The 18,491-nt window shown below is 36.4% G+C and overlaps 1 protein-coding gene across 7 annotated transcripts in view; it reads left to right on the top strand.

Annotated features, from left to right (window-relative positions):
• Positions 1-15,771, top strand: part of RAP1GDS1 (Rap1 GTPase-GDP dissociation stimulator 1) — a 255,273-nt gene extending 239,502 nt beyond the window's left edge. For all 7 annotated transcript variants that reach the window (XM_060012003.1, XM_060012000.1, XM_060012001.1 and 4 more), the window contains 3 exons: positions 1,237-1,363; positions 4,929-5,057; positions 14,344-15,771. In XM_060012003.1, the coding sequence (XP_059867986.1) occupies positions 1,237-1,363; positions 4,929-5,057; positions 14,344-14,471 (384 nt within the window). In that variant the 3' untranslated portion in view covers positions 14,472-15,771. The remainder of the gene's footprint in view (positions 1-1,236; positions 1,364-4,928; positions 5,058-14,343) is intronic.
• The last annotated feature ends 2,720 nt before the right edge of the window (positions 15,772-18,491 follow it).

Raw genomic sequence — 18,491 nt, forward strand, 5'->3', positions numbered from 1 at the left:
GGCTTTAAAAGGTAGTTTCTCACTTTCTAAAAAAGTTGATGCAAAAAGACATTAAATGCTAGAACACAACTGCTGTAAAAACTCAGAACTTAGACTCTATTTGATTTAGAATGTTTGCTCACTAAACAAGTTTGGACTCAAAGCAAAGATATTGTCTATAACTAGTTTTCTTAAAAATTTACATAAGGTAGAAGCATAAACCCTTTTTCCAATATTTTAGCAAATTAATTTGAAAATATTTCTAATTACAGTTTTGTACCATTGAAGCTAACTTGGACAGGCTACTTAAAATATTCAGTGCTTACTTCAAATTACTAAAAATAGTGAAAAGTAGTAAAATTACTTTTTAAATATTTTATAATTGAGGCTTTCTACTAAATCATACTTAATCCAACAAAACCCTAAGTGAGATGAAGACAAAAATGAGTACTAGAAGTAAATGTACCCATTTCTTTCTATCTAGCCTTTGCTGTATACTTTTATGTGTGCTCTTCATGTAATAACTTTGTAATTATAACAAAAACCTATGAGATATACACTTACATTGTCTCAGTGTTATAGGTGAAGTCTCTGAGATGCAGAGAGAGTCAGTAGTTTGCTCAAAGTCAGTGGGATTTATTGAGTCTGGAGCCCACTGCCCCTCTGCCGCTGGACAGGACAGAGCTGTAGACACCATGAGAAATGAGGGAGACAGAATTTTGATTTAAGTTCTGCTCAAGTCCTTTTGTATGTAATCTAGTTTTGTTAGACCCAACAAAGGTTTTAAAAGGCTGCATACATACACGTATACATGCACACATACATAGGTAAAAAGCTTCACCTGATGCATCTGAAAAAACTACCTGGTGTTATAATAAAAATCTGAAAGGAAGAACTTTTTACATTATTATTATTCCAAGATTTATTCTCTTTTGTTGATCTCGTGGTAAGTCTTCATTTGGGGCAATGGCACTTTTATTTCTTTGACTTTGTTAGCTTCTGGGACTCTCCGTTCCTTGATATGAACTGCAGTGGTCTTTTTTGCTTAGGTAATTTAAGTTGTCATCTTTTGATGAATTTATTTAAAGGTAAAAGCTTTTTCCTTCTCTTCTGTGAAGAAGAAGAAATTATGGTTAAATGTAATGATTCACAGGGACACTGTCAGAAAACCACTCAACAGTGAATTGACTGACGGTAACGCAGTTTTTTTATGTTTAAAAGTAAAGTTTATAATTCTGTGATATTAATTTATTGTAGGATGTAATTAAAACCATTGTACAAAGTGGTGGCATCAAGCATCTAGTTACCATGGCAACTAGTGAACATGTAATAATGCAGAATGAAGCCCTTGTTGCTTTGGCACTAATAGCAGCTTTAGAATTGGGTAAGTACCCCAGTGATAAACTTATTTTCTCCTGTTTTTATCTTGGATGAAAGGAAGCCACAGGAGTGGAATAGAAGTCACACAGGACCTTGACTAGAAGCATTTTGCCAGTGTGTTTCTGTACCCGTCTGGATCTGAGTATATGGAAAATCATATTCTATAGATTGTCACCATAGCTGTCCTTTTTGGTTGTCCTTTTGGTAACATTTTTAGGGTAATGCTTTAAGGTTAGTTTGACTCTTAAATGATACCTCAAAGTTTAGGCACTTAGGGAATACAGAAAACATTTTCAGCAGACCTCATGGAGAAGTGAAACAATACTTAAAATACAACAAGTTCAGGGTTTGCTACTCTTCCAGACATCCAGACCTTCCCTTCCATCTCTACTACTGATTCTCTCTTACTAACCTCCTCCTCTCTATCACCATGGTTTCTGTTGCTTTACAGCATTGCCTTCATTCTAAATTCTCACCTTTTATGTCACTCTTCTGTGTATTTACATTCAGGATTCCCCCAAAGCAGAGTCTAAATGATTCAGGTAGTTTCTCTCTAGCAGTAGCATTCCTGTTACTCAGAATTCTTCAGGAGAAGCTAGCATCTAGTTTATGGGTAGCAACTTTGTCTCCGGAACCAAACTCTGATACATAGTCAGCTGGGGACAATCAAAGTCACATGGCCTGTGGTAAGGCCTGAGGTTGCCTTACATAAAGGAGGACTATAGACTTGGTAGGCATGTCCTGTTCGGTTCAAAACCATTCGGGTAAATACTGTTAACTGATCACCTCAGTTCCCAGTGATGATTTTTGCCCATAATTCTCACACTGGGGCAAGTGGACCCACCAACCCTTATCCCAGGAAGGAGAAGCCAAAAGATAAACATGGTATATCTCCTTCAGTGTCAGATTTACTCAGATTTCAGGTATGAGAGATTTGAATTTTTGTCCTCTTAAGGGGACAGTTAAAACAATTTATAATTTTTAAAAAATCAGGTATAAGTAGGATGTAAAATTTTCTTGAATTCTAAAGAAAGAAAACATCCAGAAAATATATGTGGCTTTGGTCACTAACTTAGGTTAAAGATGCTGTGATTTCCTCCATGGTTTGGGTAGATTATGTGAGTCTGTCCAGAGGTCCAGACACCTTTAAGAGGGGAAGCTATGATGAAGAGGTGAGAGTTGGTGAGGACATTGAATACCAAACGGGGTTCATGGCTTGATTTTTAAAAATGGCTTAAAGTGATAGAGCAATTTCAGAATATCCTTGACTTCCTATCCTGGGCTGAATCTGGTCTTGTGCCCTTCATAACTAGTATCTTCTAAATAGGCTTTAATTTTGTCTGCTTCCTGATAGCTGAGCATTTGCCTGAGTCTGTTTACCTTACCACAGAACTATATAAAATGACAAAACATAATCATATTTGTTGTTGGTTGTTGTCACCTAGTGTTTCCTAGGCTCTTTGAGCCTAAGATTTAGAAATGAGGTCTTACTACCTTTTTAATATAAAATACACTTTGAAAACCGTATTTTTCCAAACTTGTATCCTTACAGGCTTTTAGATATTATTAAGGAATTACTATAAAATTTTTGTACGATAATAGTATTGAAGCAACATTTTAAGAGTCCTTATCCTTTTTTTTTTTTTTTTTTGATAATTGTACATTCACAAGCAGTCGTAGGAAATAATACAGAAAAATCCCTTGTACACTTTGCCCAGTTTTGCCCAGTGGTAACATTTTGCAAAACTAGTGTAACATCCCAACCACTGATACAATGTACCTATCTTATTCATACTTCCCCAGTTTCACTTGTACTTACTTGTGTGTATGTTATATTCAGTTTATCACCTGTGTAGGTGTATCTGAGCAGTTCTAATACCACAAGGATTCTCCATTTATAACCACATTCACCTACCTCCTACACTGCTCTTAATCCCTGGAAACCACTAATCTGCCCTTCATTTCTAAAATTTTTTTCATTTCAAAAATATATAAATGGAATCATATCGTATGTGACCTTATGGAATCGGCTTCTTTTGCTCAGCATAAATTCCTAAAGAGTCATTGATTTGTGTGTCAGTAGTTCATTCCTTCTCATTCCTGAATAGTATTTTGTGATATGTATGTACCACAATTTGTTTAACCATTCATGTATTGAAGGACATCTGGGCTGATTCCACTTTGGGATTTTTAAAAATAAAGCTACAATGAACATTCATATATGGGATTTTATGTAAACATAAATTTTCATTTTTCTAGATAAATGCCTACGAGTTACTAGATAACTCCTGGGTTGTATGGTAACTTCATGATTGATATTTAGAGAAACTGACAGACTGTTTTTCAGAGTGGCTATACCATTTTACATTCCCGCCAGCACTGCATAAGTGATCTAATTTGCTCTGTACCCTCACCAACGTTTAGTATTGTCCCTGTTTTTTTCTTTTATTTTAGTCAATCTGATAGATATATAGTGATATCTCATGCAGTTTTAATTTCCATTTTTCTAATAACTACTGATGATGTACATCTTTATGTGCTTATTTGCCATCTGTATTTATTCCTTGGTGAAATGCCTATTTAGATCTTTGCCCATTTTCTAAATTGTTTTTAACTATTGAGTTTTGAGGATTATTTATATTCTGAAAGTCCTGTAGTTTTACATTTAACTCTGTGATCCTTTTTGTATTAATATCTGTATAAGATGTGAGGTTTGGGTCAGGGTTTCTTTTTTTTGCCTATGGATGTAATTGCTCCAGCACCATTTATTGAAAAGGCTGTCTTTCCTCAACTAAATTGATTTTGTACCTTTGTCAAAAATCAGTTGCGCTTACGTGTGTGGGTCTACTTCTAGGGTCTTCTTTCAGTTCCTCTGACCTATGTGTCTGTCTCTCCACCAACACCACACTGTCTTGATAACTGTAGCTATACAGTGACCTTCATATCAGGTAGAGGAATTCCCCCCACTTTATTCTTCTTTATCAAGATTGTTTACCTCTTCTAGGGCCTGTGGCTTTCCATATAAATTTTAGTATAAGCTTATCTATTTCCTATGGAGAATCTTCTTGGGATTTTGATAGGAATTGCAGAGTCCGATTCTCTTAAAGATACATGCTGAAATACCTGTGGAGGAAATTACGTGATTATAGGATTTGCTCCAAAATAATCTGGGATGGGTTAGAATAAGTGGATAAGACTAGAGATAGAGGATACACAGTTGGCCATGATCATTTTTGAAGATGGTGATAGTACATAGTGTATCATACTATCTTTTCTGCTTTTGTGTTTAACAGTTTTCATAATAAAGGTTTTTAATTGCCTCATATTTAAAGGAATGTTTTAATATTGAATTTTAGGCCTAAACTCCTGAAATATCTACTGAATTTTAGATCTAAATACCCTTTTAACAAGGTCTAAATTTAATATTGCATATCTATGTCATTATTATTTATGAGTCCCGTTTGAAAGGTTTCACATTATCAGTTTCTAGAAAGGGAAATTAGTATTTAGCCAGATTGTCCCAGGTTCATACCCAGTGAATATAACTGATACTTGGTTTCATGTTCCAGGCACTGCTGAGAAAGATCTAGAAAGTGCTAAACTTGTACAGATTTTACACACACTGCTAGCAGATGAGAGAAGTGCTCCTGAAATCAAATATAATTCCATGGTCCTGATCTGTGCTCTCATGGGATCTGGTACGTATTTCCTCTGTCATTTGATATTCATCAACATATGGTTGACATTAAATATAAAATAATAGTAAATGGTGGCTTTGGGTTTTAAAAGCATTAGAAATTAGTTTATGGAAGATACAGGATTACTTTTACACTGCAAATACTCCCACAAGATTCTTAATAATGAAAAGTGTTATATAGCAAATATAGGCAAAAGTCAGTGTTAAAAAATTAATACCTTTAAGTTTCATTAACCCTAAAATATTTTATATAAAGAACAAATTCTGATTTTGTATACCATGATATTAGCTAAGGAGTTTGTTCAAGAAATCATTGGCATATCTTGTTATACATTTCATGGACCACTTGAAAAGAACATGTATCCTGCTGTTATCGAGTGGTGAGTTCTATAAATGTCAGTTAGATCCTTTTGTTTGGTAATGGTGTTTCTGTATTCTTGCTGATTTCCTACTCGGTCTGTCAATTATTGAGAGAAGGGTGTTGAAGTCTCCAGCTATTATTGTTGATTTGTCTGTATCTCCCTTCAGTTCTATCAGGTTTTGCTTCATACATTTTGCAGCTCAGTTGGCAGGTGCATACACCCTTCCTAGTGGATTTACCTTTCTATCGTTATGTAATGTTCCTCTCTGTCTCTGGTAGTTTTCTTTGCTCTGAAGTCTACTTTATCTGATATTAATATAGCTACTCCTACCTTCTTCTGAATAACATTCACGTGATCTTTTTCTACCCTTTCAGATTCAATCTGCGGTATCTTGTATTTGAAGTGTAGGCAGCATATTGTTGGGTCATGTTTTTTAATCCACTCTGTCATCCCCCCACCTTTTTTTTTTAATGCTTAAAGATTACATAATTTCATCCACGAAGTTGGTTATCATTATTATTACTACCATTGGTTAGACGAGGAAGCCAAGACAGTGAAGGAAGTGAGCAGGGACATTGCAGTGGTGCTGGGTGAGGAGTGGTGAACATAAATTGTCCTGTCTGGTTAGTGACAGGCACTTTCAAGGTGATGGTAACAACCCAAATGATGGGCAGTAGAGGGGGTGGGTGTCGGGAAAGCACCTCTGGTAGTGAGCCTTGATGGGCAGAGTTGCGATTCTAGGTGGACTTTTTTGTGCACACACCAAGGGTGGATATGACTCCTGGGGCAGGCTCACCTTATCCAAGTACAAAACCAGAATGTTAGTTTACTTATATATAATGAGAAGTATGCCTGCCACTGATCTCAGAACACCCCAGGTGCACGTGTCTGGCTCATTGACTCCTTCAGGGCAGACAGGCATCAAGGGTTGCTTGATGAGCTTTGATCAGAACAAGGAGAATTAAATGAATGGACTGTGTAATGGCATCAGGTCACAGTGGTTTGATGCATCTGTCTCTGCAGTTGCATCAGCTTTGCTAAAGGAACTGGAAGCATGGAATCCCTGGGCTTGAGGCTCCATCTTTTTGGATGTTGCTGGTATGGCTCTGTCTGCATTACCCACAGTAGTGTTTTCTGTTCTATGCCGCTGTACTGACAAATGCCCCAGTAACCTCTGCTTTGCTTGCATTCTTTGAGGTAATTGTTGATCCTTTCCACAAATCCTGCTTGGGCAACCCCTCAAATGTTAAAATTCTCCTTTACAAAGAGTGCATCCATTCTCAATTTGACCAATAAATAAATGGTCAAGACACTCTTGTGTTAAGTCTTTAGTTAAGGAAGTATTTCCTTTGGTTATTTTCTGAATTTTTCCAGGGCCAGTATTTTTAGTGATGCACTGTTAGAGAAAAATAGAAATATTATTTGGGTAACCGGTAAGATTTTTTTTTTTTTTAATTTTTTTACTGTAATATGGTACCCAAGTTGGAGAGCAGTGGGAAACAAAAAGTTTGTGTGTTCTTTAATCGGTAAGCAAAAATCATTTACTATTTCTTTGGGTTTTTTATTATTATTGCAGTTTTTAATATTTATTCCATTTATTTAAATTAATTTTTAAAAGTTCACCCATTTCTCCCAACCCCAATCCCTGTCCCCTGCAACCACCAATCTATTCTTTGTATCTATGAAGTTGGTTTTTAGATTCCACATATAAGAGAGATCATATGGTATTTGTCTTTCTCTGTCTCATTTCACTTAGAATAATGCCCTCAAGGTCCAGCCATATTGTCACAAATGGCAAGATTTCATTCTTTTTATGGCTGAATAATATTCCATTATATACACACACCATAATTTCTTTACTCATTCACGTATCCATAGACATGTAAGTTGCTGCTGTATCTTGGCTTTTCTAAGTAATGCTGCAATGAACATGGGGTGCATATGTCTTTTCAAATTAGTGATATTTCCTCTGTATACATTTAGAACCACATTAGTGTTATAATTTTTGTTTTCAACCATCAAACATAATCCAGAAAACTCTTGATAAAAGGAAAGCCTATTGTATTTATCTATATGTATTTGCTATATCTGTTCTTTCTGATGTTCCAAAATTCCTTTTATTCCCTTTCTGTTTAGAGAACTTCCTTTAGCCATTCTTTTAGGTTAGGTCTGTTTGTGACAAATTCTCATTTCCTTTATTATTCCTTATTTATTCATTTTCGTTGAGAATATCTTGATTTCTTTTTCATTTCTGAAAAATATTTTCTCTGTGTATAGAATTCTGGGTTGACAGTTCTTTTCTTTCAGAACATGAAAAATGTTGTGCCACTTTCTTCTGGCCTCCATAGTTTCTTATGAGAAATCCACTATCTCGCTGTTTTTTCCCTTGTAGGTAAGGTGTCATTTCTGTCTCAAGACTTTTTTCTCTTAGTTTTCAAAAGTTTGAATATGATGTGTCTTGGCATAGATTTCTTTAGGATTATCCTGTTTAGGGCTTGCTCAGCTTCTTGAATCTGTACGCTATGTCTTTTGCTAAATTTGGGAAGTTTTTAACCATGTTCCTTCAGGTACCTTTTCAGTCCCACCTTATTTTTCTTCTCCTTCAAGGCCTCTTATGACATAAATGTGAGCTCTTTAGTTATATCCCACAGGTCCCTGAGGTTTTGTTCATTTTTTTTCCAGTTTATTATCTCTCCGTTGTTCAGATGGGGTAATTTGTATTGCTTTATTGCTTTGTATTGCTTTAAGTTCACTGATTATTTCTTCTGTCTTCTCTGTCTTCTCTTCTTTCTTCTGTCTTGATAGGCTTATCAAGCTTTTTGTTGCAGGTACTACAGTTTTGAGTTCTAAAATTTCTATTCTCTTCTTTATATCTTCTGTTTCCTTGCTGTGATCTCATTTGTTTCAAGCATGTTCATAATTGTTCAGGCATTTTCTTAATGTAAAATATACATATAATTTGCCATTTGAACCATTTTAAGTGTACAGTTCAGTGGATTAAGTACATTCATATCACTGTGCAACCATCCCCACCATTCATCTCCAGACCTTTTTCTTCTTTCCAAACTGAAACTCCATACTCTTTAAACAGTAACTCCCTAATCACCCATCTCCCCAGCTTTTGGCAACCACCATTTTATTTTCTCTCTTTATGAATTTGACTACTCATGGTACCCCATGTAAGTGGAATCATACAATATTTTTCCTTTTGTGTCTGGCTTATTTCCCTTAGCATAATGTCTTCAAGGCTCATCTATGTTGTAGCATGTGTCAGAATTCCATTGCTTCTTAAGGCTGAATAATGTTCCGTTGTTTGTATATATTACATTTTGTTTATCCATTCATCCATCAGTGGACATTTGGGTTATTTTCACCTTTTGGCTATTGTGAATAATGCCACTATGACCATGAATGCACAAATATCTGTTTGAGTTCCTGCTTTCAGTTATTTTGCTTATATACACAGAAGTGGAATTGCTAGATAATACAGTAATTCTATGCTTAATTTTTTGAGGAACCACTGTACTGTTTTCCACAGTGTCTGCACCATTTTACATTTCCACCAGAGGTGCACATGGGTTCCAGTTTCTACATCCTCGCTAATATTTGTTATTTGTTTTGATAGTAGCCATCCTAATGGTTGTCAGGTGGTATCTTATTGTAGTTTTGATTTGCTTTCGCCTGATGATTAGTGATGTTGGGGATCTTTTCATTTGCTTATTGGCCATTTGTATATCTTATCTTCTTTGGTGATATGTTTAGTCAAGTGCTTTGCCCATTTTTTATTTGGGTTGTTTTTGGAAAAGTTCTCTATATGTTCTGTGTATTAAATGCTTATTGGATATATGATTTGCACGTATTTTCTCCTATTCCAAGGGTTGCCTTTTCACTGTTGTGTCCTTTGATACACAGTTTTTAATTTTGATAAAGTCCAGTTTATCTGTTTCTCCTTTTGTTGCCTGTGCTTTTCATGCATATCCAAAAGATCATTACTAAACTTAATGTCATGAAGTCTTACCCCTATGTTTTCTTTCAGAATCTTACAGTTTTAGCTCTTATGTTCAGGTCTTTGATCTATTTTGAGTTAACTTTTGTATGTGATGTAAGGTAAGGGACCAACCTCATTTTTCTCCTGTGGATATTACCAGCACCATTTGTTGAAAAGACTGTCCTTTTGTCATTGAATGGTCTTGACACCCATGTTGAAAATTATTTGACCATATATGTGAGGGCTTATTTCTGGGCTTTCTGTTCTATTCTGTTAATCTCTCTGTCTTTATATCAGCACCACACTGTTTTGATTATTGTAGCTTTGTAGTAAGTTTTGAAATTAGGAAGTGTAAGACCTCCAACTTTATTCTTTTTCAAGATTGTTTTAGATATCTGGAGTCCCTTGAGATTCCATCTGAATTTTAAAATGGATTTTTCTATTTCTGCTAAAAACGTTGGTTCTGGTTTCATTTTTTGTATTTTTGTAGCCTTTCCACTATGTTTATTTTTATTTTATTACGTTGTAATGAAACTGATTATTTTTATTATTAGTTTTACCATTATAGTCTATTAGTGAATGTTTTATTTATTTTTTAAAATTTTAATTTTATATTGGAGTATAGTTAACAATGTTGTGTTAGTTTCAGGTGTACAGCAGTGTGATTCAGTTATACATGTACATGTATCTATTCTTTTTCAAAATTTTTTCCCATTTAGATTATTACAGGGTATTGAGCAGAGTTCCCTGTGCTGCACGCTAGGTCCTTGTTGGTTATCTATTTTATATATAGTTGTGTGTATATGTCAATCCCAAGCTCCCAATCTGTCCCACCCCCGCCTCCACCCCTGGTAACCAAAAGTTCATTCTCTAAGTCTGTGAGTCTGTTTCTGTTTTGTAAATAAGTTCATTTGTATCTTTTTTTCCTTTAGATTCTGCATATAAGCAATATCATATGATATTTGTCTTTCTCTGTCTTATTTCACTTAGTATAATCTTCAGTCCATCCATATTGCTGCAAATGGCATTATTTCATTCTTCTTAATGGCTGAGTAATATTCCACTATATATATGTACCACATCTTCTTTATCCATTCATCTGTCAGTGGACATTTAGGTTGTGCTACGTCTTGGCCATTGTAAACAGTGCTGTGGTGAACATCGGGGTGCGTGTATCTTTTCGGACCATGTTTTTCTCCAGATATATGCCCAGGACTGGGATTACTGGATCATATGGTAGGTCTGTGTTTAGTTTCTTAAGGAACCTCCATACTGTTCTCCATACTGGCTATACAAATTTACGTTCCCACCAACAGTGTAGGAGGGTTCCCTTGTCTCCACACCCTCTCCAGCATTTATTGTTTGTAGACTTTTTGATGATGGCCATTCTGACTGGTGTGAGGTAGAATCTTATTGCGGTTTTGATTTCATTTCTCTAATAATTAGCGATGTTAAGCATCTTTTCATGTGCCACTTGGTCATCTATATATCTTCTTTGGAGAAGTGTCTATTTAGGTCTTCTGCCCATTTTTTGATTGGGTTGTTTTTTTTTTTCTGATATTGAGCTACATGAGCTCTTCGTAAATTTTGGAGACTAATCCTTTGTCAGTCGCATCATTTGCAAGTATTTTCTCCCATTCTGTGGGTTGTCTTTTCACTTTGTTTATGGTTTCCTTTGCTGTGCAAAAGCTTTTGAGTTTAATTAGGTCCAATTTGTTTATTTTTGTTTTTATTTCCATTACTCTAGGATATGGGTTGAAAAAGATATTGCTGTGATTTATGTCATAGAGTGTTCTGCCTATGTTTTCCTCTAAGAGTTTTATAGTATCCAGTCTTACATTTAGGTCTTTAATCCATTTTGAATTTATTTTTGTGTATGGTGTTAAAGGATGTTCTAATTTCATTTTTTTTTACATGTAGCTGTCCAGTTTTATCAGCACCATTTATTGAAGAGACTGTCTTTTCTCCATTGTATAGTGTTGCCTCCTTTGTCATAGATTAATTGACCATACATGTGTGTGTTTATTTCTGGGCTTTCTATCCTGTTCCATTGATCTATATTTCTGTTTTTGTCCCAGTACCATACTGTTTTGATGACTGTAGCTTTGTGGTATAGTCCGACGTCAGGGCGCCTGATTCCTCCAGCTCCGTTTTTACTTCTCAGGATTGCTTTGGGTATTTGGGGGTTTTTGTGTCTCCATACAGATTTTTAGATTTTTTGTTCTAGTTCTGTGAAAAATGCCATTGGTAATTCGATAGGGATTGCATTGAATTTGTAGACCGCCTTGGGTAGTATCATCATTTTGACAATATTGATTATTCCAATCCAAGAACATTGTACAATATATCTGTCCATCTGTTTGTGTCATCTTCAATTTATTTCATCAGTGTCTTATAGTTTTCAGAGTACAGGTCTTTTGCCTTCTTAGGTAAGTTTATTCCTATGTATTTTATTCTTTTTGATGAGATGGTAAATGGGACTGTTTCTTTCATTTCTCTTTCTGATCTTTTGTTGTTAATGTATAGAAATGCACCAGATTTCTGTGTATATTAATTTTGTATCCTGCAGCTTTACCGAATGCACTGATGAGCTCCTTGTCTTGTTCCTGATCTTAGAGGAAATGCTTTCAGCTTTTCACCATTGTTAGCTGTAGGTTTGTCATATATGGCCTTTATTATGCCCACTTTGTAGAGAGCTTTTATCATAAAAGGGTGTTGAATTTTGTCAAAAGCTTTTTTCTGCATCTATTGAGATGATCATATGGTTTTTATTCTTCTACTTTTTGATGTGGTGTATCACAGTGATTGATTTGCATATATTGAAGAATCCTTGCATCCCTGGGATAAATCCCACTTGATCATGACGTGTGATCCTTTTAATGTATTGCTGGATTTGGTTTGCTAGTGTTTCGTTGACGATTTTTGCATCTCCGTTCATCAATGATATTGGCCTATAACTTTCTTTTTTTGTGGTACCTTTGTTTGGTTTTGGTATCAGGGTGATAGTAGCCTCATAGAATGAGTTTGGGATTGTTCCTTCCTCTGTGATTTTATTGGAATAGTTTCAGAAGGATAGGTGTTAGATCTTCTCTAAACGTTTGATAGAATTTGCCTGTGAAGCCATCTGGTCCAGGACTTTTGTTTGTTGGGAGTTTTTTAATCATAGCTTCCATTTCAGTACTTGTAACTGGTCTGTTCATATTTTCTGTTTCTTCCTGGTTCAGTCTTGGGAGATTGCACCTTTCTAAGAATTTGTCCATTTTATTGGCATATAGTTGCTTGTAGTAGTCTCTTATGATCCTTTGATTTTCTGTGGTGTCCATTGTAACTTCTCCTTTTTCATTTCTAATTTTATTGATTTCAGCCCACTCCCCTGTTTTTTCTTGATGAGTCTGGCTAAAGGTTTATCAATTTTGTTTATCTTTTCAAAGAACCAGCTTTTAGTTTCCTTGATCTTTTTTATCATTTTCTTTGGCTCTATTACAGTTATTTCTGCTCTGATCTTTATGATTTCTTTCCTTCTACTAACTTTGGGTTTTGTTACTTCTTCTTTCTCTAGTTGCTTTAAGTGTAAGGTTAGGTTGTTTGTTTGAGATTTTTCTTATTTCCTGAGGTAAGATTGTATTGTTGTAAACTTCCTTCTTAGGACTGCTTTTGCTGTGTCCCATAGGTTTTGGACTGTTGTGTTTTCGTTGTCATTTGCCTCTAGGTATTTTATGATTTCCTCTTTGATTTCTTCAGTGATTCATTGGTTGTTTAGTGGCATATTGTTTAGCCTCCACATGTTGTGTTTTTTTACAGTTTTTTCCTTGTAGTTAATTTCAAATCTCATAGCGTTTTGGTTAGAAAATTTGCTTGATAAGATTTCAATTTTCTTAAATTTACCAAGGCTCGCTTTGTGGCCCAACATGTGATCAGTCCTGGAGAATGTTCCATGTGCACTTGAGAAGACTGTGTATTCTGCTGCTTTTGGATGGAATGCTCTATAAATATCAATTAAGTCCATCTGGTCTGATGTGTCATTTAAGGCCTGTGTTTCCTTATTGGTTTTTCTGTCTGGATGCTCTGTCCATTGATGAAAGTGGGGTGTTAAGGTCCCCCACTATTATTGTGTTACTGTCAGTTTCTCCTTTTATGGCTGTTTGTTAGTATTTGCCTTTAAGGTGCTCCTGTGTTGGGTGCATATATATTTAAAATTGTTATATCTCCTTCTTGGATTGATCCCTTGATCATTAATTACATAGTGTCCTTCTTTGTCTCTTGTAACAGTCTTTATTTTGAAGTCTATTTTGTCTGATATGAGTATTGCTACTCCAGCTGGTTCTGGTTTTATACCTCAGTTTTATCAAAATAAACACATCAGTTTGAGGGATGCTAATTACATTAAACTTACCGGACTTAAGAGGAATCCTGTATTTTACTGTAACTGAAGTTAAATAGAGCAAGAAAACCAGAAAGAGGAAGATATAGTAGGCTCCTTTTTAGACTTCCTATCACAGAAATTTGTTGAAAGGATGTGAGGTAATAACCTTTTTGTTTGCCACAAAATTAATTTGAAACAGATCTAAGATTTTTCCGTAAGTATTGGACTTCATATTTGAACTGATGATAGGGTTAAGTTAGGAGTGTATAACTGAACCTTGAAATCATACAATGAGCTGTGTTTTAATTATAACTCATTATTTTAATCAACCTTTGACTGTAGAACTTGACATATGATTTATTTTTATAAAGGGTTTCTGATTTTTTTATTCTAACATCCCTAAAAAAGACATTTCTAGGCTACTGCTGTGTCTTTTTCCAGAATTGTTTCTAGTTTTATAACTCGGTATCATGTAAATGAGCATTTTGGGTATATGTTTTAGGTCGAGTGTATAGTAAGAAAGATTAGAACAACCTAATAGAAGCATACCTGGTGCCTTGTTTTTGTCTTCCAGAATCTCTACACAAGGAAGTACAGGATTTGGCCTTTCTAGATGTTGTATCCAAACTTCGCAGTCATGAGAACAAAAGTGTTGCTCAACAGGCTTCTCTCACAGAGCAGAGACTTGCTGTGGAAAGCTGAGAACTACCCCTCCCTGATACACCCCTCATTTCCCCTTTGTCCTCCATCCAGCTGCCTCTTCTGCTTCATTCTCTTCCATATCACTTGTGCATGCGTGTAATGTTCCAATGCCAATTGAAGAACTGCTGTAGGTACCTTCCCACTAAGATTTCTAAACCCATAGTTAGTTAGTTAGTTAGTGTGAACATGAATTTGTCAAAAACAAGTCTCCACCCCATAACTGTTTCCTTGTATTCCTGTTGCTTGAGCTACATTAAGTAGAATGTGCATGTTGTAGTCCTATGATGATGACGTAAACTTGGTACTACACAATGACTTGCTCCTTGTCCTTGGTAGACTACATAATAATGTACTGGTAAATTAATTAGAAACAAATGAGAATGCAGCAGGATCTGACTAGCTTATGAAAGATGGAACTGAATAGTAAAAATAGCTCCATTTCTTGGTGCTTGGAAAGCACAGTGACCAAAAAACCTGTATGGCTGCTTATTCATTAGTCTTACCTGCTAATGTCAAACCCATGGTACCTAGAGTTAAATAAAGTCCAATGCTCTCGCTCTTTACCCTCTGGTTTCTTCTTCTTCCTTTGTAGACTCTTGAAACTGCCACAAACTTGGCAAGACTTTCTAAGGTTTTCTATGTCATATTTAACTGGCCGTCATCAGTAGCCTGATGCTGAAAACATTTGTAGTTTTCAGCATGAAACTAAGGGGTTGAAGAATAGTACACTAGTACATCTTGTTTTTTGCCTGTATTTTAGATTCTGATACATGTACAGTTTCACCTCAGAATTTCTTCTGTCAGTTAATCAACACTGTTCACCACATCTCTTTAAAAGTCACTTGGCATTTGTTTTCAACTGAGAAAGTTGAGTACAGCTCTTTAGAAAATGGATTTTTTTTTTTTCCTGTTTTTCACCATTCAGCTTGAAAGCAAGAAGTTTCCTTGGTCTTTTAACCCTTTTAAATTTTATACGAGAACTAGCAGGGCATATGAAAAAAGATTAAGAAGTGTTTGTCTAGACTAAAGAAAGGAAGGTCATAAAAGCCATAGTAGCCAGTCCAGTTCATTCTGCACATGGCCTCATCCCAGTAGCTGTTAGAGTTTCCCACCTCCACTTTCCACAGAGAACTGCAGTGGATCTTAAAGCCTATCGGAAAGTGACAGTGCCAAGTGCCAAGACTGAAGAGGTCAGAAGCCCCCTTGGCAGAATGTAGTACACTCTTCACTGCTACCACCACACCAAACGGGTCTTAGAGCTTTGAAACACATGAACATCCCTGTGACATACCTGCCTTCTCCGAATGCCCGTGTTTGACAAATACTGGCTGAAAGGTAAGGTGGGCTCCTTGCTCTCCAGAATTGATGCTGCGCATCTCTATGGGGTGATCGAAGTTGGACTTCTGACTCTGAAATAGCTGTAATTCGAGAAAGTTAAAACCCCAGTGGAGGTAAAGAACTTTTTGAGTGACTGTTCCCTCTGATGTCCAAGCAAAGGACGGTTATTGTGAGCGCTTTTGCTACATTTACTGTAAGAACGATCTGGTTCATTGTCTTCTCCTGGGCTGGATAGTGGACTATATTTTATTTTAGATTTTGAAAGACATCTGTAATGTTGCATAATAGGCTGTCCATATTAATAACTAAATAAACAGTATATAAACTGTAATGACATCATTTGGTTTATTTGTATATTTTACTTCTATTTCCAGCTCCTAGAACAGTGCCTGCTCATTGTTGGTGCTCAGTAAGTATTTGTTGAATGAATCCCTACTTCCATGAAACTTCCAGAGTGCCTGAACTATTTCTAGATAGATTGATAGAGAAATTGAGATGTAGGTATTTGTCTGACTTCAGAGAATTTTCCTTTTTTGATAGTAAGATCTGTCTGTATTGAAAAGCATTATATAGAAAACTTCGGAACAGAAGCGTCCAAAAAGCACGGACTTGAGGAAAAAAAAAAAAAAAAAATACTGTCTGGGCCACAGCTGCCAGCAGTCAATTTGCTGATATGCTAGGAGCTCTCATCTTCAGCAAAACAAAATGCAATTCAAATCACCAGTTGTTCTGCGGCGTGACCAGACCAGAGGCTGTGCCCTTATGATAACAGGGCTCCACCAAACTCGGTGATGCGCTGCTGTGCCAGGGCAGTGGGTGGGAGTCCACAGACAACACCATGCCTCTCCTACTACTTGGTCTTAGTTTTAGAGACCACCTTTACGTTAGTTTGCTACTCACTAAGAGTGCATTCTAAGGGAAAGATGGGAGGAGCCGCAAAACAAAACTTTCATTACCACTTTGTGCCAGGACTAGAGCACAGATGAAAAGCAAAAAGGCCAAAACTTAGAGGGAAGGAGATGTCTGAGCGAAATGCACTGGAATGTCCTCCTTTCCTCCCTCCCAGTCCCATTAGCTCCTTGGAATCTTGCTAACCACCCACCCAGAGTGTAACTTCACTGTGCTCAAAGCAAAATTGATTAAATACTGGCCCATAATCCTGTGTCTTCCTTGATAAAACATGCTTTGAGCATACTATCTGATAACAGTGGAGATGTGGAACAAAATTTTTCAGTTCTAATACAATTTCCTCTTGGGTGGAACAGAATGCTCTCAGATATAAGCATTAGGGTGAAGTGTTCTGAGAAACCCCTGCATGTGAAGATTTCAAAAAGAAATTCTCCTTGGTATCATTAGAAGGCTTATCATCTAATTCTGTTGAACATAAGGGGTGAAGATGTCTATTACTCAGGTAAGCATTATCCTTTGTATCCAGCTGTTACTATAATCAATAAGCTTAAAAGACACTTCTTAACTCTAGGAAGCCATACATTTGAATCATACAAGTGTCTATTAAAAAGCACTTAATGAGGGGTTTCCCTGGTGGCACAGTGGTTGAGAGTCCGCCTGCCAATGCAGAGGACACGGGTTCGTGCCCCGGTCCGGGAGGATCCCACATGCCGCGCAGCGGCTGGGCCCGTGAGCCATGGCCGTTGAGCCTGCGCGTCCGGAGCCTGTGCTCTGCAACGGGAGAGGCCACAACCGTGAGAGGCCCGCGTACCGCAAAAAAAAAAAAAAAAAAGCACTTAATGATATCTGGGGTGAATCTTCATGGCTGTAACCAGGAAAATTGAGGGTTTTTTTTTCACAGATGTGATCTCTTAGTTTACATACAAAGATACATCATTATATGTCATGTGGCGTCACAGATGTGTTTTAAAGGTCTGTCTTACTAAAATGTTGTGGAAACTATTTGAAAAGTGTGATAAGTGGAAAGAGTAAGGTCTCTGGATACTGCCTCTTCCGTAGTCACATCCTGATTCTATTACTTACTACCTATGTGACCATTGCCAATTACTTAAACTCTCTGGGCCTGTTTTCTCATTGAGTTTAATAATTCCTCCTTCCCAGGGTTTTTGTGACAGTTCAAACTTTCGGGGGTTGACGGTAAAGCTGGAGGGAACTGTGACATCTTATGGCCTAAACTATATTCCCCACCTTCCCCCTACAGGATTCCTGGCTAAAGGAATTCAAAGAACAAAAGCCAAATAGGAGAATTAGTTCTGGAGAGATCGATAGAGAAATTGACATTTAGATATTTGTCTGACTTCAGAGCATTTTTTTTGATAGTAGACTCTGTCTCTATTAATAGTGTATTAATAATGTATTAATAGTGTCTATTAATAGTTTGAGGAGCACCCAGTTATCCTCCATACAGAGTGTATAACCTCTTACCTCCTTCCCCCTGAAACTAAGATGGCCAGGTGGGCAGAGAAGGCCTTTCAGTGTAGCTCCCACTGTAGTACTTCCTCTTCCTGTCTCAGACCTCTTCATCTGTAAAGTGGGAATAACAGTACTCGCTCAGTGATATTAGCTTTTATTAGTATTATTACTAAGTCAATATAGATAAAAGCTATAGTACTGAGTTTTTCCTCAGTATAGAAACAAAACAATCCCCCCTTCCCATTTTCAGTGCTGCCAACTTTTTATCAGTACATATAAAATACACCTTTTTAATATATA

This window comes from Delphinus delphis, chromosome 5, assembly GCF_949987515.2.
Source record: "Delphinus delphis chromosome 5, mDelDel1.2, whole genome shotgun sequence".
Lineage (NCBI taxonomy): Eukaryota > Metazoa > Chordata > Mammalia > Artiodactyla > Delphinidae > Delphinus > Delphinus delphis.